Source organism: Natator depressus, chromosome 8 (genome assembly GCF_965152275.1).
Source record: "Natator depressus isolate rNatDep1 chromosome 8, rNatDep2.hap1, whole genome shotgun sequence".
NCBI lineage: Eukaryota > Metazoa > Chordata > Testudines > Cheloniidae > Natator > Natator depressus.
In genome coordinates, this window is record NC_134241.1 from 8839546 (window position 1) to 8861799 (window position 22254).

The 22254-nt window shown below is 44.5% G+C and overlaps 1 protein-coding gene across 6 annotated transcripts in view; it reads left to right on the forward strand.

Moving 5' to 3' along the window:
• The window catches only part of RASGEF1C (RasGEF domain family member 1C), a 109225-nt gene that overhangs the window by 54157 nt on the left and 32814 nt on the right, over positions 1-22254 (forward strand). For 3 of the 6 annotated variants that reach the window (XM_074960364.1, XM_074960366.1, XM_074960365.1), the window contains exons 2-4: positions 8101-8283; positions 10215-10337; positions 13423-13560. In XM_074960364.1, coding sequence (XP_074816465.1) covers positions 8107-8283; positions 10215-10337; positions 13423-13560 — 438 coding nt within the window. In that variant the 5' untranslated portion in view covers positions 8101-8106. Of the gene's footprint in view, positions 1-8100; positions 8284-10214; positions 10338-11061; positions 11165-13422; positions 13561-22254 lie in introns of those variants that run through there. The other 3 variants (XM_074960367.1, XM_074960368.1, XM_074960369.1) reach the window with 3 other exon arrangements.

Here is a 22254-nt window from a genome sequence, read left to right on the forward strand (position 1 = left end):
CAAAAATCTTTGGCTCCCACAGCTCATATTCGACGTTATGACACCGAGACGTGCTTTATTTTAACTTTGCCGAGACAATGCAGACGTATACCCTGACTCAGTGAGAGGTTAATGAATGTGCATTAGTGAAAAAGAGATCAGCTAGCATGTTGTTTTCACACCATGCCTTTCGTATTCCAAAAATACTTAACAAATTGATGGTGTCAGGGCAGTGACCACACAAGTAAACAGCAGCTGTTTTGCACTCTGCAGTAACTCATATCGGGCTTTGGACAAGAGCATGTTTTATTGAGAGAAGCAATGGTAGCCAGAAATCTACTGCTGGAGAAGAGTAAGTTGTAATTTTATGGAAGGAGGCTGGCAAGAAGGCAATACAAGTTACAGGAAGATACAGAAGGTTTGAACGCTGTCAAGATGAGCTAAAGCTTTAACAAATTTTAGCTTAGCTATCAGTGGGAAAAGCAAAAGCAGCTTTATTCCAACCCTCCTGTACAGGCAAACACCAGCCCCATGGAGTCCCCTGCTGCTTCTCAGCATAACAGGGAAAATAGATTAGTAGTGTAGCAGATTTTTCTAATGTTTGTGATAGGCCCTCACAATAAACATCAAGCTAATCCCAAACAGTTGTGAGGCATTGGAGAGAAAGTGACTATAAATCCAGGATGAAAATACCAGTGTATTCATCTGATACCTACAGGCCCTCAATGCGGCTTCTCTGAAATAGGCACATTTATCCAGTCAAAACTAGCTTGGGCTGCTTTTTAAAGATGTTTCTCCTTCAGCCAGGGGTGAGGAGGAATCTTCCTGCCAAGAAATGCATTTCTCAATGGCGTAAAAATCCTGGCACAGGTTTTCGCCTTGAAACTGTCTGCGGAGTTAAAAGTAATGGAAGTTTTTGACAACATATGCCTAAGTGACATGCCGGATTCGGCATCAAAATTGTTTCCACCTAGTTCAAACGTAGAATGCTAAACCAAAGCTCATGTAGACAAAAGCAATGATGGAGAAGGTCTTCTCCAAGCCACTCATGCACTGATCTCAAATGTAACTCGGTCCCTAGAGAGATACTGTGGCCTCATAAATAGGGCCCTGGACTGGCAGTCAGAAGACTTAAAGTCTCTTCCTATCTGTGGCGTAGTCGCTTTGTGCCTATTTCCTATCCCACTCTTTGTCTTGTCTATTTGGACTGTGATCTCTTTGGGGCAGGTATAGTCCCTTACAGTGTGTCTGTACATCACCTAGCACCTGATCTAGGTGTTAGTGTAATACAAATAATAATAAAATAGATGGAAAAAGATTTATGGTGAGGCTGCACAGGGGTCTCTGCAGTGCACAGAGATCTCCGTAGCAGATCTATGCACTTCATGAATCCACTGGGTTAAACCCCATGTACAGAGAAGCACAGCCAGCCTGGCCAGCTGGTGCAGAAGATTCCATCTTTCAGCCCGTGATGCTCTTACAAGAGAGAAAACCCTTTAACTCAGTTCTTCCCAAAGTGCAGTTCATGGTAAGAGATGGCTGCTCACATGAGGCTGGCTCTCTTTGTTTTCCTCTGAGAGAGAGAGAGAGAGACAGCTGAGAAGGGGAAATGAAATGAAGATCAAAAGTTAATGTTGCTGATTAACTTTTTGATAAAAGGATAAAACACTTAACATGTCAAAGCCAGCTGGAAATACATTAACTGCTTCCCTCATGTTACTTTCCCATGTAAGTAATAGCTGTTGTTGCCACAGGGACTGTTGTAACAGCAGCTACTGGAGTCAGTGGACATGGGCAGGGTATTTATTTGCCTTTAGAATTTGGCCTTAGGTCATGTGACTGATGCCAGGAAATCAAGTGGCAGTTTCTGGCCAGCACCGTAGTGTGTCAGACCCTTAGAACAATGCTCTGGGACTGTGAGTAGAATGCCAATGGCAGGGGAGGCATTCTTACTATTTACAGTGGCTAATGCTATGAAAAGGGTTGGCAACCTCTGCATTCATCTGAGCTCTGCTCCGCTCCCTAGGTTGGGGCTTTTGGGGACGGATTTTTTAAATGTGTTTAAGCACCAAGAGGTGCCGAGATTTTCAAAAGTGCCCAATCAGGTTCGATTTTGACATCGATAGGAGGTAGGCGCCTAACCGGCTTAAGTACTGCCTAAAGTCTGTTGCAAATCTGGCCCTTTGCGTCCACATAATATAAAAAGCTCATAACCATTAGTACCCTTGTTAACAGGGTTGCTAAGAAAACGGATGCACACGTGAAGTTCCTCTCAGTCTCGTGCTCTAACACAAAGCCTTTAATGATGATCTCGGCAAGGTTAACCTGCATTTAGTACAGACGGTCTGTATGTGCACTGGTAACGGGGTTAGTATGAGTGCAGTTACGTGACAGGGCTGAGAGCATCAGAATTTTCCACCTGTAAAGTGAGGTAAATCCTGTAAATACTTCCCAGCCATAATGTTTTGGGGAGGTGCTAAGAACCTGCAGTAATGGAAGCCAGAGAGTTTCCTGGACTGCAAGGACAAAATACAGGCACAAACAAAGGCAGATTCGGCCCACTATCTTTCTCTTGTTTCTGAGTTAGGTAGTGTAACAAGTTGAAGCACAGGCCTATGAGCAAGAAAGTCTGTTCTCCACTGTCTGCTCTGCCAAATACTTACCCGGGGCAAGCTGTTTGATCCCCCTGGTTAATAGGGGCAACCATTCCAGTCTGTGGTGGCTCTGCACACACACGCCCATAGACGAGCAGGAATAACCTGTGCAAGAGACGTTGCTGGTCTGAAACTGCCGCTGCTCTCCCAGAAGGCTTGCTGCATGGCTTCTGCTTGGACTTTTGGGGAAGTCGGGACTGGGGTGGAAAATTCCTGTTCCCATTCCTGCCATATGCAGAATTTGTAGTAGGCGTCTTTGCACAGCACCAGTTGGAATTTGGTTCTACTCTTTTAGCTCAATGGTTCAAATCCTTAAGGCCTTTCTTGGCTTATGCTTAATCGGGCACAACTCATTGGTACATATTTTTATGTAAAAATTGCAGAATTTTTATATGTAACTTGATATCATCAGGTGCCACTTTTAAAGGATCACAGGATAAAAATCTCTGAATTGGAATATGGAGTTGTCCTGATTGGGATGGGGTGGAGGAGAAAGAAAGCTAAAAATCAATATATTGACATCATTCTCTTATTTCTGTTGAGGTAGCTTAATTTTTTTAATATATGTAATACAGTGAAATATTATAATGTAATATTCCGTACAAGACTAGAGAATCTAATGAAAGGAAGGTCAAAAGAATAGAGAGAGAGAGTCAGGAAAAAGAGGAGAAGAGTAGGTATGTGATTTAAAAGTCCATGGTTTAGTTATTAATATTAGACAGAAATGGTCCCACATTTCTTCCACAATGGAAATACGGGAGTCAGTGTTATGTTAAATGCTGTGTAATTCTTTATTTCCGGCAAGCTCCATTTTATTCTCTAATATTCGTGTATTAGAACAGGATATGGCCTGAGCTGTGGTATCTCCTTATTAGAGAAGCCTTGAATACATCCTATCCCTAACACTGGAGAGCGTTAAAGAAGCACGCCATGACACAGCTTATGCTGTTGTTCCCCGGCGTCTGGGGGTCACTGAGATACCTAGTAGTAAAGTGTATAAAAATAAGCAAGGAAAGGGCTGAATATCTAGGGCTGTTGTGATTAACACAGGTGGCAGTGGGCCAGGTTATCCATTGCCCCCCTCCCCTCCTGCCTTTGTGTGGTCATTTATACTTCTGCAAAGTGCTACTGTTCTGATTTACATTCCCTGGGCGGTGGTGTAAATGAGGGCACAAGTTGTGGGGCACTGGAGAATGTTCCGTATTGTGTCCCACGTTCTGTGATGTCACCTAACCCTTATGTAGTGCTTCTTGTCAAAGCGCTTCACAATCTTGAATGGATTTAACCTCCCCATACCTGTGTGAGGCAGGGCAAAGCTATTGTCCCCATTTTACAGGTAGGGCACTGAAGCACAGAGAGGCTAAGTGACTTGCCCAGGGTCTCCCACGAAGTCTGTTGCAGAGCAGGGGATTGAGCCCAGATCTCCCAGGTCTTAGCTGGTACCCAACAACTGGACCATCCTTCCTCCCTAGCTTTGTTTTTCTCTAACCTCAGAGCTATGGCATCTGAGCATATTCTTTACAGCAGGTTTCTGTGTGATCAAGAGGAAGATGGAAAGAGCCCCAACGTCACATTTTCCCTTCTCCTCCTTTGGAATAGGTCAGAAATGAGCACATAGCTCAACGTCTCTTCCCTTAAATCTACCACTTATGCCATGCATAAGTGGCTTGAATGGTGGTATTTGTGCTGCAAGCCTGTATCAGATTCATTCTTTTTTCTTTGGGGTATGGACTTCTCCCACTTACTCAAGACCTCCTGCCAAGGATACTCTCTCCACAGCCCAGCAGCCAAGGTGGTCACTCAAGAGACGTAAGGTATTTTGCCCTCATCATCCCCATCAGAGGCTCTACGTGCTGCTATTGCAACACGTCCAGCCTGAGGAGTGTGGGACCTGGTTTCAGATCCACTGCCTGGCAGCAGCTTTTCCACCACTGGGGCACCAGTCTCTCAGTAAGTCTCACTGTAGAACTTTCCAGGTCTGAAGAACCCCCCCGAACTGAAAGGAAAGGCCAAGTGCTGGTTGCCATAGTTGAGTTTCAGTTCACTAAAGCATTTAAACACGTGCTTAAGTGCCTTGCTGAATAGGGATGCTTTCCTGAAACAGGGCCCTAGTGTTGCTATTGCCACAGGCAGCCAAGTGTATCCAAACTCCATAGAAGAAGCTGTGTGGACTAACGTGCGTTTTTGTGCAAAGACATTGTTGGCTGGGTTGTTGTGATACTAGCAGTTGCTTCAATTAAAAAGGAAGCACTGATCTTATCGAGGGCTGTCAATCAATTGCAGTTAACTCACACGATTAACTAAAAAAAATTAATCATGATTTAAAAAAAAAATTTGCAGTTTTAATCGCACTGTTAAACTATAGAATACCAATTGAAATTTATTAAAAATTTTTGGCTGTTTTCCTATATTTTCAAATATATTGATTTCAGTTACGACACAGAATACAAAGTGTACACTGCTTACTTTATAGTATTATTTATTATTACAAATATTTGCAATCTCTTTATCATGAAAATGCAACTTACAAATGTAGATTTTTTTTTGCTACCTAACTGCACTCAAAAACAAAACAATGTAAGACTTTAGAGCCGACAAGTCCACTCAGTCCTACATTGTTTTATTTTTGGGTGCCGTTATTTTTTGTACATAATTCTACATTTGTAAGTTCAACTTTCATGACAAAGAGGTTGCACTACAGTACTTGTATTAGGTGAATTGAAAAATACAGTTTTGTCTTTTATAGTGCAAATATTTGTAATAAAAAATAAAGTGAGCACTGTACACTTTGTATTCCATGTTTAATTGAAATAAATATATTTGAAAATGTAGAAAACATCCAAAAACATTTAAATATATGGTTTTCTATAATTGTTTAACAGTGCGATTAATCACGATTAATTTTTTTAATCGTTTGACAGCCCTAATCTTATCACATTGATATCTGCTCGCTGTACTTTCACATTCCAGGAACGGGACAATATTGCAACACCTTGAGACAAGACATGTGCCCCTTTATATAAATCATGGCAGGTAGAATGAGACAAATGTCTTTTCTGTTTTGTTTTTACTGCAATCAACGTTTTCTTCTTTGTCTCCTTCATTACTATGGCTGACAGCATAGGTCACCCAAAGCATCACTCGTAAACTAGATAGAATGCACAAACACATGCTGCCTGAGATTTATTGTAAAGGAAGTTCTCATTTTTCCATATTGCTAACGAAGTGATACTTCAGGCTCACATTAAAAAAGGAAGGAAAGAGCAGTATAGTTTTGTAAAACAGTGAAACCAGCTAAGTCAGTGCCCTAACCTCAAGTCGACTTGACAGTGACCTTCTCAAGCATGAATAAGGAAGTTTTATGCCAGAACTTTGTCACTAGAGTTGTTAGTCTTTTGTACAGTCATCCTTCATCCCATGCAAACTCTGCAGCAATTGTAGCAACATCTCCCATGAATCATCAGCAGGATTTGAACCCAGAGGCTTCAGCACTGCAACACAGACCTCTGCCACTTGAGCTAAAAGCAAGTGGATTAGGCAGTAGCAGTTGGTAGGCTGTTATCTTCCAGTGGCCCATCTTTTAAAGGGGGATGCCAGTGTGTTTCAGAATGAGACACATTAATTGGAACACCAAAACAGGACAGGGAGTGGAGCTTAATTCTTTACCAATATTTAAGAAGGAAGTAAAACAACTGCACGTGCCATTTTTATTTAGCTGTAGAACGATGCAACAGTTCAGGCAATATCCTGTTCAAATACATTTCTATTAGATAATAAAAATGGTGCTGACAGTGAGGAATTGCTTTGCATTAATTATAACCCCGAATTCTGTATTTTGCATTGACACAAGAATGTGTCATATAAATGTATAGCTTTTCAACTTTTTTTTATTCCTGGCCCAGATAGTCCATATCCATGAGATTTATTTCTTGATCTATTCGCATATGTAATCTTTCTTGGGATTATTGCCATAGAAACAAGACGTAACATGGAGAGTGTTAGAAATAACAGATGGGATTTGGCTGTCTTTTCCTATTTAATACACAGTGTCTGAAGAGTGTACAAAAAGTAGCAATTATTTACTATGGGAGGGCTATTGCAGACTTACTAACAAAGACATCTGCACTCTTTTTACAATTAGATGCTACTGCTTCCATTCTGGCTAGAGTGACACCATGGGCGGTGTCATCAGGGTTGCTTGGAGGTGTGTTGGAGGCCTACATGGAAAAATCTACCATGTTGCTTGCACCAACTCAAAAACCAAACAATTGGTCAACAGTCTAAACAATCAAATCATTCCATACATCTCAATGGGAGAGCTGCCCCTGGAGCGCCAGCCAGCACAGAGAATAGGAATGGAACAAAGGCCAGGATTTTCAACAATGGAAGCCTGAAGTTATGCTTTTAGGTCCACATTGATACCCCTAAATAAGTTGCCTGGTTTTCAAATGTGCTGAGCACCCAGCAGCTGTTGTTAAAGCCCGTGGGTGCTGAGTACCTTTTGAAATTAAGACACTTATGTGGCTCAATGTGGACCTAGGAACATAATTTCAGGCATCCAGATTTGAAAATCTTGGCCTAAATAATGCTAATGCCTTCTCTGGTCCTTTCCCACATTCCTATTATTCCTTCTATTTCCATGTTTCCTTCTTTTGTTTCCTTTGTATTCCTTCCCTTTTTTCCTCTACGGCTCCCACACTCTGTTCCTCTGCCTCCCCTCCCAGCACCGTCTCCATCTCCCCTCTCACAGTATCCCTACCGTACTTCTCTTCACCTGACGTGCTGCTCCTTCCTCATTGTTCGCTCTCACCCTGCATCCACTCACTCATCTCCTGAGAACCACAGAATCATCAGCCTTTCCCTCAAGACCCTTATCCAACAAGGCAGAGGTGAAACCCCTCCCCTTTCTCCTACTCCGCATGTTAGCAATAGCTCCACGGGCATGAAGAACCAGCCGCCACTTGCTCCAGGGGACATGGAAATTCCAGCCTACAGCCTCCAACTGTCTCCTGGGAGGTCCTGGGTTTCAAGCTCAAGCGTCCCCCTTCCTACATGGGAATCTCCAGGGCCTAAAGCAGGAGGGGAACAGGATCTTCTTAAAGGGCCTATGGTGTACCAAATTCCTGCAAACTTTCTCCACTACTGTCTGCTGGGTGGGCTCGAGGTAGTTTGGGCGCTCTCTTCAGTCAGATGCCCTAGGCAGGTGCCGCCGTCTTCTCTTCCTAAAACTGGAGCTGAGTGTTCTGTGCTCAAGCAGTAACTTTCCGAAAGCAGATGTGGTGCAGAAGCAATGCTGCGTGTGAAGAAGGACATCACACAGCTGTGAAATCATGCTGGTTTTGTAAACAGAAACCCTCCTTGGTCTCATTAATGGCTGGGGGCGTTTTAATTGGAAAGGGAAGCTGTTCGAGTTACGGGAGTAGATCAGATCGCTCTGGTCTCTGACATGAATCTCTCTCTGTTTCAGGGAGGCATGCCCCAAACCCTGAGTTCTATCAGTATGTTCACCCCCTCTGGCTTCAGTCCTCATCTGCACTCAGCAAAAGAAGATGATCAAGGGGGACTGATCTTCCAGGATGGAAACCTTGCCTCCGCATCTCTTGATGCTTTGATCCAACATCTTATACCTACAACTGATTACTACCCTGAAGTAAGCAATTCATAGTATAGTAAACAGTTTAATTTTGATGACTTGGAGCAGCGCTTTATGCAACAATGTAAATGCATGGGTTTTGAATCAAGACAGCTTATTTAAAGCTGCCTACAATTAAAGCTTGGCAAATTGATGCATTGCTTTAAATGCCGTTGAACAGCTCTGTGATTAAGTTTCCATGAGAGAGCTTCAGGTTGGGGATCTGTTGCTTTAAATAAGACACCAAGAAGTAAAGCTCTGGTGTTGACGAATTAGTGAGCTGGCGCGTGGGGGCAAAACAGAAGAGCATCCTGGAGGGGTTTAGTGCTAGACTGAAGCAAAAAACAGCTCTAAGCCAGAACAGGTAGTAAATTTGCAGAACTTCAGCAATTGCTAAAATTACCCAGGCTTCCGTGTGTGAGAGGCATTCCCCTGCTGAAAACAGAGCCACGGTTCATGCCCATTCATAATAATCACCTAGGATGTATTGTGCCCAGCGTTCTTACAGTCTCTGGGCCCAAGGGCCCATATGACTATCCTGATCTGGGTTCCACCAGTGTAAATCCAGAGTAACTCCACTGATGCATTGAGAATCTAATCCAAGAAGCTAAATCCTCCTCTTTTGCACTAATGCAGTCGACTGACTTCAGTGGATTTGCACAGCCCCAGAGGAATTGAGGGAAGAATTTGACTGGAAGACTTTTCAGTGCTAATGTGTCCCAGCGGGATGACTTGTATTATGAAGAATCATAGAGTGTGACTGACTTCTGCGGAGTTATAAAGTTATCAGTGCAGTACAGGCAGTGTCTTACATTAGCAATTGCTCTGTTTCTAATCACCTGAACATAAACAGATTAATTGAAAAATGAGAAAAGCAGTTAAACTAGGTAATGGACACATTCGGTTGTTGGGTTTTTAGTCGTCCCAATATGATGTGAAATATTTCATGAGCTGTTCAGGAGCATTGGTGGCACTGCCGGATGGTAACCCAGGCCGCCTGGGGGTTGTGGACCCAAAGCAACTTTGCACAATATTTTAAGGATTCTCACTTGAGATTCATGCATATGCTTTAAACTCATAGTACAAATATATTTGTAAACAATTGCACCGCATATTTCACAGACCTGCCCCTCCACAGTGGCAGTGACTCGTAGGGCTGCTGATGACATTCCTACAGCTTGGCCTCTAAAACCAATTCTGGAAAGTTGCTAGAGTAAATCTTACCAAATGCTGGCAGGGCGAGCCCTGCAATCTAGTGACAGATCATTGCCGTGAGTTTGGGTGCCTGGGCTGGCAAGAGTTGGAAGTGAGAGTTATAGAGGTAGCACACGCTGCTGTTGGGAGAAGGGTTTAAATCACAAGGAGTAAAGACTGACATAAGAGAGGAAGGATGGTCCAGTGGTTATGGTGCTAGTGTGGGACTTGGGAGAGCTGAGTTCATTTCCCTGCTCTGCTACAGGCTTCTTGTCTGACCCTGGATTAGTCACTTAGTCTCTGTGCCTCAGTTTCCCATCTGTAAAATGGGGATAATTGCACTGCCCTACCTCACAGGGGTGACATGAGAATAAAGGCACTCAAGACTGTGAGGTGCTCAGATATATGATAATGGAGCTATGAGAGATGTAATAAAGTCTGTTGTCAAGGTCAGAAATCCGTGCATCTTTTAGACATATGCTCTTCTCATTTGCACCAGTGCAATCCCACTGGCTTCAGTGTAATGGAAGAGATATTTAGAAAGTACAGTTTAAACTTCTTTATGTATGCAAATATACATAAACTCAAGGCAGAGAGTGGACTCTAGTGACTGCATACTTGTAACCTGAGGAATCAGCAACATCTCTGTCTGGTGACGAGGAGAAAATCTAAATATGGATTTCAAGATATTTTCTGGTAAATCTTACACACTGTACAGCTGTCTTAAAGTAGGACTGACTGTTTCATTTCCCCAGAAGGCCTATATCTTTACATTCCTGCTGAGTTCAAGACTCTTCATTGAACCTCATGAACTTTTGTCCCGAGTTTGTCACAAGTGCATTGAGCAGCAGCGACTGGACGACCCGGTGCTGGATAAGGTTAGTTCAGTTCTACCACGGGAAGGTTCATGGCATTTGCAAAGAGCAGAGAGCTCTAGGGCTGATGGAAAACGCTGCTGATTTTGTCCTTAATGCATCTGTCCTCCTGTGTCCTCCCTGTTTGAATGTTACCAGTCCCATATGGGTTATTGTTGTTCCTGAGAACCTGACATAGTGTCATCCTACTAATACCATCAATAACCAAGAGCAGAGCTCCAGGCGCTAGTCCCTCCGAATCGTCTTCTAACCTCCCTTCCCCTCCCCCGCCCCATCTCAGACTTCCCAGGTGATCTCCCTTCTTACTTCTTTAAGGCTCTGATCAAGCCTACAGGATGCAAGGAGGTAGGATTTAAACTGCACGCTGTCAATTGCCCATGTCAGCAAACCGTTGTCTTTCCCGTTTTTACTTAATACGTCTGGCCTTTTGCTTTCTTGCTTCTGGTACAGTATGTAACAATTCCTTTCAGGCTTACCTGCCACTGTGATCTCCACATAATAGCGTGCAACTACCCATTAACCTTCCGGTCTCTGTTCTGACAGATCATTCTTACAGCTGGCTATATCTAGCACACTAGGAACCGTGTTTAAGTAATAGTAAGGTTGTGACAATCTAACAGAATGACAAAATCCAAGCTGTTCTTGCATCTTAGCTCATCCTGTTGTGCCAGAGAATTGTAGCAGATTCTGATATGGTATGTAACCATATACACTCGTCCTCTGGCAGTGCCTACGAGGAGGTTGGAATTGAGAAGATTAACTCATCCAATGCCAGATTCCATCACAACTTTCATGAGCGTGTCAATGAGGAGTTACCCAGTACATCGGAGGTGTGTTTTGTCCCAGATGGCATGCTGGTTGATGTCAGGCCTGGTGGAGCGGAGAAGACTGTGCATCAGTCATTTGAAACTATTGTTACTGAAATACCAGAATGATAAAAATTATTGGCAGGATCATCATCTCTTGCTTTCAAACTGGTAATCTCTGCATCGGCTCAAGATTTATGCAACTGCATGAAACCATTAACCTGAGAACACTTTGTTACATTATGGCCCCGATACTCATCCCCACCATCCAAATTTGTGCACCCACTTTTGCACAGGCTGCTGATTGCATGTGTAAAAGCAGTCACCTCTCCAAGTGCCTGACTTGCACATGAAAATTGCTGCTTATGTGCGCAATAGAAATATCTGCTTGTGTTTGCAAAGTCTGAAACAATGGCTCTGAGGTGTGAAGTGCTGTACTCATTTACATGGGTGCTAACCCGGGTGCCACTTATGGTCATTTCAATGTGAGCATTAAGTATTCCACAGCTCATCAGAGCTTGTAAGAAAAGAGAGGAAGTATCATATTATGAAGATCTACCCCATCTACCTTGAGAGGGAGCTCATTTTGGGTAGGCCTGGTGCAGGGAAAGGGGGCCCCATTGATTTGATTTCCCTAGGGTGGGGCTAAGCTTTCAAATTTTGGGAAGACCTGCTTATGAGCATCCTTCCCACCCAGCCTCAGTAGCAAATACTCTCTTGAGTCATGTCCTGTGACCAGCATAAACGTCTCTCCTTCAGTCTGTAAGCTTAGTAAGCATCAGTTTACCCAACTGGACCAAAAAATACTCCCAAATCCTTGCAATTCCCACCAGAGCCTTCTCCATAATAGCCACTTGCTGGTACTTGAGCATGTGTCTGCTAACGCTAGCTGGCAGTGACTATTGATAGAGCTGTGGTTCATTGAAACCTGTTGTTGGCGGGAAGCTGAAATACGCAATTTAACCAACTTCTTCAGAAAGCAGAAGGCTGTGGAGCATAACTCTATAATTTTCCCTGATTACAGGGTGCACGTTCATTTCCCCGCTGCATGCTCCCGACGCGAGCTGTTGGGTTTGGTCCAGGTTTTCTGTAAATAAAAGTGTAGTTGCTGTCTACAGCAGTGGCTCTCCACCTTTCCAGCCGACTCCATCCCCTTCAAGAGTCTGATTTGTCTTGCAGATCCCCAAGTTCCTCCTCACTTAAAAACGACTTGCTTACAAAATCTGACATAAAAATACAAAAGTATCACAGCACCTTATTACTGAAAAATGGCTGCCTTTCTCATTCTTACTGTATAATTATAAAATAAATCAATGGGAATATACGTATTGTACTTACATTTCAGCGTATAGCATATAGAGCCCTATAAACAAGTCATTCCTTGTCTGTATGAAATTTTAGCTTGTACTGACGTCGCTGCTGCTTTTTATGTAGCCTGTTGTAAAAGTAGGCAGATATCCTCTAGGTGAGCAGATGTATCCCCAGGATAAGCGTACCTCTGGTTGAGAATCCCTGGTTTAGAGCGATTTGCTCTGCCTGTTGTCTTGGATTATGGAAATATAAAACTTTGGAAGCAACATGCATTAAAAGCTGTTGCACTGATGTTCTCCCCCACCAATATCCCCAAACTCGTCTGACAGTTGCATAATCAGATACATCTAGACCCGCTCAGAATTGACTGCAGGTCCATATGATATGAGTTTGTGTTCTCTTTGTCTTGCCCAGCCCTCCTTCCTGATGGCTTATTCCATGAGAAGTGGACAGCCTTATCAGTAATCGGAGATGCAGTAAAGCTGCCAAATTGGCTGTGTTGTATCTTACCAGAAAGCAAAGAAGCAAAAGAATCATCTGTTTGTTGACTCAAGAAACACTTTGCAACCATTTTTTTCCCCAGCAAAATGATTGCAGTATGAGAGGGGGAGGTAGGGGAGGAATGTATGTATGTACATGTTTTAAAAAGGTCAGATCTTTTAAAATAAGGTATCACAGTTGCACCAACAAAATGTGTCCATCCAATCACAAACAGGCAATTGCATGTGCAAAATACATAAATCTGCATGTATAACAGACAGTTGTGCATGCAGAGAGGCATGTGTATATTTTGCATCAGAAATGTGTCATTTGTGCACCAGATTACTTGTTTGCATATGAGCAGATTTTGCTGGTGCAACCATAAGTGCCTTCCTTGAAAATCTGGCCCCAAACTCAGTTCAGCAGGCATTTATCAGAACTTTGTTGAATGTGTTTTCAATCAGTATCTATTACTCTTGTCTCTGTTCCAGGCGCGGATCAGAAAATTTGGGCCTAAACTCCTACAGTTGTTGACAGAATGGACAGAAACGTTCCCCTATGATTTTCAGGAAGAGCGGATGATTGGCCATTTGAAAGACATGATTGACAGGATAGCCCCGTGTGACGAGGTGAGGATGAGATTTCTCAGGAACTTGCATCCACAGGGGACACTGATCTGATCCGTTCCTATTGCTGAAGGCTTTTACGAGGGAACCCAGATTCTGCTGTTTTGCTGGTAAAACCCATAGTAGATCTATTGAAATCAATGTCTGTCTGTCTATCTAGGTACTCATATAGCCATAGAATAGGCACCCCACAGTCATTAATGGCTTTTGTCCTGACCACATCCCTTTGAAGTAGGGAAGCATTATCCCCATTTTACAGATTGGGAACTGAGGCGCAGATTGGGAACCTGGGTCTCTTGAGGCTGCTGCTAGTAGAGAAGTCCATTGCCCGAACTAGACCATCCTTCCTACCCAAGCAGTGACTAATGGAACATGCAGATGTGTTTAATGCAACATATGTGGGATAGATCTTCTTCAGTGATTTTATATGGCTAAATAAAATCCTTGGTTGTTTGAAGTAAAGCTAATTAACCCAGAGAAGATGAGTCTTCATAGAGCCACGTGGGGTTATTTACAGTCATACTCTGCCTCCTGATTCTCTTTCTGTCTCCCCTTCCCTTTTTCCCATGTTCCTCTCCAGTCTTATTTCCTTGTACCCTCTCCCATATTCCTCATTTTCCATCTCTCTTCTATCCCCTCTGCGTCTGCCCCTATAGGCTGCAAACTTTGCCTTTTTGTCATCTTCTTTCACTAGCAAACCCAGTGGGGTTTTGGTTCAGAGATTTCATCATTGAGCTGATTAATATTGCGGAGGCAGGATCCAGAAACAGAACCAATACAGAACATCAGATTCAGATCATGGCCTGACTAATGTCACTGGGATTCACAATGAAGACCAAAAGGTCAATGGGCCAGAATGTTAGCTCATTTTGTATCTTGTTCACTTTAGGCCATAAAAATTAAGGCTCTTTATAAAACCATAAAGGGTTGGACAGTGTTTTAGGGATCCCCCTTATTGGCTCGATAGAGTGGCTTGGGGGAGATTTTAAACACTGGAAAATGAGCTGAAAGGGGCTCCTCTGAAAGTGACAAAATCTGAATAATACCTAGCACTTATCAGGCCAGATTCACATCTGAGTTATGCTGGCAGAAGCTGGTGTGAACTGGGGCACAAAGCCTACATTTCCCTTTTTCTAGGAGTGAGCTGGTAAAGGACCAGTGCCACCTGAAATCTGAGCACTGCTGGCCAGGGAGAGGGCATGGCCTAGTGACAAACCTATGATGGTGATTGTGTGATAGGGATGCTTGTGATGGTAGAAGCAGGGCTCAACAGCCCTGCGGCTCACTTCCGGTTTATGTTGTGTATTCCTATAGCTCATACTTCAGGATTTCAGCTGGATCGGGAAGCAATTTTTTCTCCCAGTGTATTCTGTGGGGTTTTTTTTCTGTAAATCTCCTTCCTGTGAAGCACCAGGATGACCATGGCTGGAGATGAGACAACGGTGCCACCTGGCCCACCCTGCCCAAGCATCCTCTCTTTCAGGTGCTAGCTGGTTCTTGCTCACATGCTCAGGGTCTAACTCAGGGGCGGGCAAACTTTTTGGCCTATGGGCCACATTGGGTTTCAGAAATTGTATGGAGGGCCAGTTAGGGGAGGCTGTGCCCCCGCCCCCTTCTTGCTTCTCGCCCCCTGACGGCACCCCCGGGACTCCTGCCCCATCCAACCGCCCCCCAACCCGCCCCATCCACACCTCCCCCGCTCTCTAGCCCAGGCTGCCTCTCAGAATCAGGGACCATTTTTCTGTTTAACCCCTACCCCCCCACCCCCGGAGCACCCAAACCAGATGAATGCCTGTCTCTGATCCAGCACAGGCACTGGAAGCTCCCCTCTGAAGATCCCCCGGCAGAGGGGACTGAAAATGCAAATGTGGTTTGAAAAATTCAGGTTGTACCTTCACAGGTGGCACCTTCACAGGATGGAAAATACTCCAGCACTGCCACTGCTGTCCTTAGCGTTAATTAGCTTTGTCACCCCAGGGGCCGGAGGATAACCCTGGGATTATGGCAATTAAAATGCCATGTACACTTAAAAATTTAATTCCTCGGGAAAGAAGAAGCCACAGATACCATACTTGGGATAATCTGCACAGACCTTCCTCCCCATTGACACGTCTTCAAAAAATGTCTGGATAAGGGCCTCTCTTTTCACTGGGGACCTGATTCTGTAAATGCTACTCCCATAAAATTCCCCATTGATCTCCATGGGAGTTTTGCATAAGAACTGCAGGAGCAGGTCCTTAGTTTGCCTACAAAGTTTATTCCTTATGCTGATTAACAACAGTACTTGAATGTAATTACAAATGGTGTATGATGTAATTACAAATGGTGTGTGCTCGTTTCTTCTAAGCTTCACCCTGGCTATTGCAATTGCACCACATCACACTAGATACGCTGGCCTGACAAGATGCTAATTATAAGACCATAAATATTCAGCGTGATGCCCTAGATATAGTCAGTTGATATTAATGGGAGTCATGCTCCTAAATCCACTTGTGCTTGGCTGTAAGTGGTGATCACATGCTAAATCTACTGCATTGTACTGAATATTAATCCGAGATGTGAAACACAGAGGTTCCTGTGAAGTAAAATGCTGACTGCAAATGAAGGTAGCATTAACCTCTGGATTTTATCTGGTACAGGAATTAGTTGCAATAAACAGTGAACCTGCTGTTTCTAAGTCATTTGCAAATGCATATGCTTCTGGGGCAGAAATTAAAGCCTAAAACCAAACAACGTCTTTTATGAGAGTTGCATTACATGACCTGGAATATAAAAGCCTGTATGTAACTGGTAATACAACCTGAAGTATTTCCCAGATGCTTTACAACTGTTTGGTGAAATGCAGCCTCTTTGGGGGGCAGAAAGTGGCACTTCTTAACTGAACACAGCAACTTGTGGTCTATTATGCTGGAAGCCAGACTAGATGATCATAGTGGTCCCTTCTGGCCTTTAAAACCCATTAACTTTATCCATAGCAGAGTGGAACAGAGCAGTGGAGAGATGGGATGCCTGTGGGACTTGAATTCAGATTCAGGGGTCTGGCCTTGAAATAAATTCAGAAGCCAAGTAATATTAAAAATAGCACAAAGCCCATGCAGATGATAAGGAAAAGGGCTAATAGTGCATTGAGAGTCTTTAATTACTGCTAGGTTAACCATGGGATGTGGAGAAGTTCAACGTCCATTGGCTACATCCAGGCTCATTCTAGGCTTTAGCCCACAGATGTGGGCAGTCCAGTTAAAAAAACAAAACAAAACTGTAGGATTGAAAGAGAAAGGAAAGGAAATATGCCTCTTCCATCCACATGAAACAGGAGAGAAATGGAAGCAGCTGCTGTTGGGCTGGGCTGGCATAGCCACTGACAATGCGCTGGCTGGTTGTACACTGGCATCGCTACCCTGGTTTGGCTGGCCAGGAGGCCACCATAAATAAAATGCCAGGAGAAGAGAGTGGGGGTGGGGGACTGCATGATTGTTGAATGGAGCCTGGATGCAAGGGAGCACAGGGGGAGTACCAGGGACACACTGCTCCCATAAAGGCCTCCCCATACATGACCATGACCCGCCCCCATGAAGGAGACACCCCACGCAGCACTGGGTATCTGGGCTGGTCCTGTGGCCAGTTTTGCTGGAACCTCACCCAGCCCAATGGCACAGTTTGGGACGGGAGTCTCTCACAGATTTCCTCCTCCTTTGTCTCTGCTTTCACAAATAAATCTCTAGCCAGACTGACCTTTTTTTACTGCTACTTATAAATTGCAATGTACATGTTAACAGCCCAAAGCTGGCAGTGTGTCTCATAAATGATACCGCTCTATTGAAAGGCAGCCATCTCCGGGGTGGAGTGCGTACCCCAGCCTGGGTACAGTGTGCTGCATGTAGAGTGCAGGGAAATTTTGGCCAAGGACACTGGGGGAAACCCCCTGACCTTACAAAAATTGCTTTGGGGTCTTTAATACCCATGCGATTGGAGAGGACAAAGATCCCCACAGAATAAATTGCATAGTGTTCAGCTTACCTGCATCAGAAAGTGTGAGACGTCATGTAACGGTGCACGGTCAGGAGCAGAGTGGAGACGGGTCTTAGTGTCAGTCTTATTGTTGACTGCAGGCTACAGACAGGATAGGACCCCTCCTTCCCTTAAAACTAATGGAGATTCCCCCTTAGCTAAGAGAGACAATCTTCTGCAGCCTGGAGGGATGCAGACAGAAATACACTGTCTGGGCCAGATCCTCAGCTAGTGCAAACAGGCACATTGACAGGAGTGAAGCTGTGCCCGTTTACACTAGCTGGGGATCTGGCTCATTAGGTGTTCTGGACCGTTATACTTCGGTATCAGTTTGTTCAGCACTCGCATGCCAGTGTACTTATGCCAGAGGAGAGGGATGGGCATGGGTGAGGACTGTGTTGGGGTCAGGAGGGGTTTCTAACATTGTTTCTGCAAAGGGGAGCTTTCCCTTTGTTTTTAGCCATAATTGGCCAGAATCTGCTCCCGCTGTGGTCACTGAAAGTTTTCCCACTGGCCACTCTGAGATTAGGGCTGGGCCCAAGAGATGTGGGAATCCTTTCTCCTCCCTTCTCTGTGGAGGGAAAATGTCTTAGGAACATGCCATTGCAAGAAAATAACATTTAAAGCTCGGGCAGCAGTAAATTGTGTCTGTACTTTGAGATCTGCACTTACAATACTGAGTGATAAGCTTATTCTGAACGGAGCAGGGACATATCCTTTTGAGGCACAGAGTCTGCTGTCACTTACGTCCTGGAATTATCCCTGTGCAAGTCACCTGGGAGAGGAGAATCAGACCCCGTACCTGAAATACATGAATGGGAGAGACTGATTCTGAATGGCAAATGAAGAGCCATGTTATAGAGAGAACTGTCACATCTTAAATCAGAGTCAGATGTTCATGAATGTTCTGGGCTGGAATAATTAACGCGTCTTTAAGATATGCAGCAGTTGTAGGAAGATCTCTAAGGCAGCTGGCCTCCATTCAACCACCTGCTGTTACCTGCAACAGGACCCTTTTACAAAAAGCCTGTCTCTTCCACAGGAGTTCAAACTCAATACACAGTGGAAATAACTCCTATTTCTAAGCGTTTCTAGTGAGTCCAGGTAAAAATCCAAGGTTGACATTACCCTACATGTTTTAGGCTCAGTTTAAAGGGACCGCATTTGCCCTGCCTGATTCCAATATAGTGGGAAAAGCCTTCCATGCTCTGAATGGGATTTCCAGGTTTTATCACGGCTTGATCACTGCAGGCCACATTGAGTACTGCCGCTGGGAGCGTGCCTCACAGCCCAGGTAGACGCTTGGTCTGGGAGTGAAGTTAATGGCAGACTCCCAAATTGCTACATCATAACCAGTTTTGGAGTCCAACATGCAGCACATGTCCTCTAGCCCTGACACGCACCCCTCCATTCCATCGTGCCCCCATCCCGTCTCTTGCTCTACAGGCACCAGCAGTGAAAGATAAGTGCTGAAGGTCAGTAGGAGTAGTTGACTAGGCCATGAGCTTTGCAGTGAAGCATGTGGAGTAGCCACTGCTACACTATGTTGCTTGTTATTATTATTGGGAGCACTCTGATTCCTGTGTTGTACCCTGTGCAGCGCCTCTTTCCGAGCATTGGAGTTGTTCCTATCTGACTAAGAGGAGAGGAGGGTTTCTGCCGATAGTTAAACAGTTTACTCCACTCTCCTGCCAGTTGACTAAGAAGGGGATTTGTGTCCACCGATCTTTTGTAGTTGAAGGAACAAGCTGCCGGAAATATGTCAACATCATATAGTAGAGTAATTTTGGAAAGGAAGGAACAGGAGGGAGGCTAGGAACAGACGAGTTTTCTGCTGCAAGACATCTAATTAAAAATTGATACTTTATTTTAAGCAGCAGTGCTGAAAAAGAGCTAAAAACACTAGAGAGATTAGCCTTTGGCATATAAACTTTTACTTCTTTGCCACATAAATGAAGGGCCCAGCCCTGAACAGTTGCTGTATGCCTGTAACTTCTGAGCCCCTGCACCTCCCGTTCCCTTGGCTGGGAGTTGGGAGGTGTCCCGGGGGAGCTCAGTGCATCTCCGAATCTGGCCCAAATCATTGTTGTTTCAAATATTAATGTGAGCTGTAATTACAAGAGATTACGCCTGAACAAACGCTGTAATTAACTTAAGGAAGAACTCCCATCCTACAGATGCAAATTTCCTTTTGGAGAAACAGCATGAAAGAGGCACCGTGCTGTTGGTTGTGCTTGTTTGAAAGAAAGCTGCCAGCACTATGAATCTCAGAAATCGGAGATGGAAAGGAGCTATTAGGTCATCTAGTCCATTCCCTTAGGCTACTGCAGGATTTTCCCCTACAGGATATTCTCCTGTCCTTTGTACAGTCTGGTTTCTAAAGGCTCTGTGTAGTGTTCATAAAGGTACACATGCTGAGAATGGTTGCTTGCCAAGTGTTGTGATTTGCATTTAGAGAGAGAAGTTTTAATTAAAATTTTGAGCTCCTGAGCCACCTGCGGGGCTCTGTCTTCTGAAGATTCCTGGTTAAGAATTAAACATTTTGTTTAAATATTAAACAATAGCTCTCTTCTTTTAATTGTTAAGCTAGCAGCGAAGCTGCGTAGGATGGCATGCTCTCTACTCTCACACTTAGCTCCCATATCATCAAGTGTCACTTTGTGGCCAGATGTTTACCAGCAGGACTATTCCAAAATATAGTGTTGAATCTAATTTAAAACGTTATTTTCAGTTGCTGATTACAGTTTAAACAAGGCTGGAAATCCTTCTGTAATGGCAAAAGCTATAAGGCTGTTCACAAATACAAGGAGAAGACTGCACTGAGCAAAATGAGTGTAACTCTCTTTTTTCAATGAGTTTCTTGGAGAAATTTTATTTAGAAATATTCCTGCTTATGTATGTTCAGTGTCACTCTCTTCTTTATGCATTATCTGGGACATTTATATGAATCTTTGTTTTCTGTGGCCTATTTCTACATCTATGTGAAATGTTCACTACAAAAGCAGGGGAAACTACAAATGTAGACCAAGGTTTGTGAAAAGGTTTGCTAATGTTCCTGAATTGTTCAAGCAATGCTGGGTTGGTTTATTGCTTTGCATAAAAACAGTCAGGAATTGCTCACTGTGTTGATCTCTGCTGCCCTGCAGGCATGCCCCCCTCCCCTTTCAAAGCTCCAGGAAGTGTCTGACAGCTGTGTGTGCTGCTCCCTTTGGGGAACAAAGAGCAAAGCATTAATGTGGAATGCTCCTGTTCTGCCCGGCAAGAGGAACACAGGGGTCGATTGCTGCTGCAGGGAGCCGGGGAACCGCTGGGCTGCTTTGACACTCCTCAGCACGGAGAGCTCACAGGGCTGCTTAGGATGCTGCTCCCAGCAGAGGCTGTGGGAGAACTCAGAGGGAATCACAGAACCACAGGCAGGCAGAGCGGGCTGCTTCGGGAGAGACTGCTGTGCTGAGCAGAGCTGGGGGCTGAGGAGTGGGGGGTGTTCATCTCCCCCACCCCAGACACTCCACTCTCCTCTCCCCCCCCCCCACATTTCAGTTGAAAAAGCCGCTGACAATCTACTAGGACGCTCCCCGGAAGGATGGGATTGAGAAACCTGCATCGTGTGACCCTGTGCCTGCCCCATGAGGCATTGCAAACCCTTCCCAAAGCACCTGGCAGCCAGTTGCACAGTGGGATAGCTACCCACCGTGCTGAGCTCTCTGGGTCGATGCAAGAGCTGCTAGTGTGGATGCACTCTGCTGACACAAGGAGCTACTGTGGACATGCAACAGTGATTTTAATTAAAGCACTTTAATTAAGGCTATGTCTACACTACACAGCTTTTAGCGACACGGCCAAGTTGACACAGCCGCTGAAAGTCGGGCAGCGTAGCCGCTGTTTGTGCCGACAAAATACTTCCACCCCCAACGAGCGGCGTTCGCGTTGTCGACAGGACGCGTGTTCACACTGACACTTGCCGTGGCAAGACTTTTGTCTTTCGGGAGCTGGGGTGGCTAGCACCTCTGAACAACAAAAGTTTTGTCACTCAATTGCCAGTGTAGACATAGCCTAAAGCAGCATAACTTTTGCTGACACTACTTTGTAGTGTAGACAAGGCCAGAGAATGAAGAGAGAGGCAAAAAACCCGGTGATACCTAAGCAGCATTATTTTGAAATAGAATGCGTGTCCAGCGATTTCCAACAGTTACCTACCCACCCCTCAAGGTCTTCACAGTATACTGGGCTCATCAGCTACTGATTCTTCCTAGCGTATGTGCAACAGCCCTCAGCTGGCACGTGGCCAGGATTCATCACTGAATTTGGTCCGCTGGTTGGATCATTAGCTTCCCTGGCCTGGGCTGGGTACTGATGGGCAGTGCGACGTGAATGCTGATTCATGCTCCCCAGCTACTGATTAAGGAATAGTAAAGCCAAATCCTGTTCACCTGACTTGCTGCAGTCCGTTGAATGATGCAGGCTACTCACATGAGCAGAATGAGCAAACTCAGTATCTCTTTCCTTCTATTAGAAAAGCCGTTAACTGACAGAAAAATAATGAAAGTCTTATGGCAGGCGTTGAAGTGCTGTAGATGTGCTAGGGATTTGCAGCCTCTCACCTTGATTGTAGTGAAAGCAGAGTGGATGTAAGCACCTTATTTTATTCCTTGAAGTAATGAGCACATGGACCACACCCACTGAGCCTGG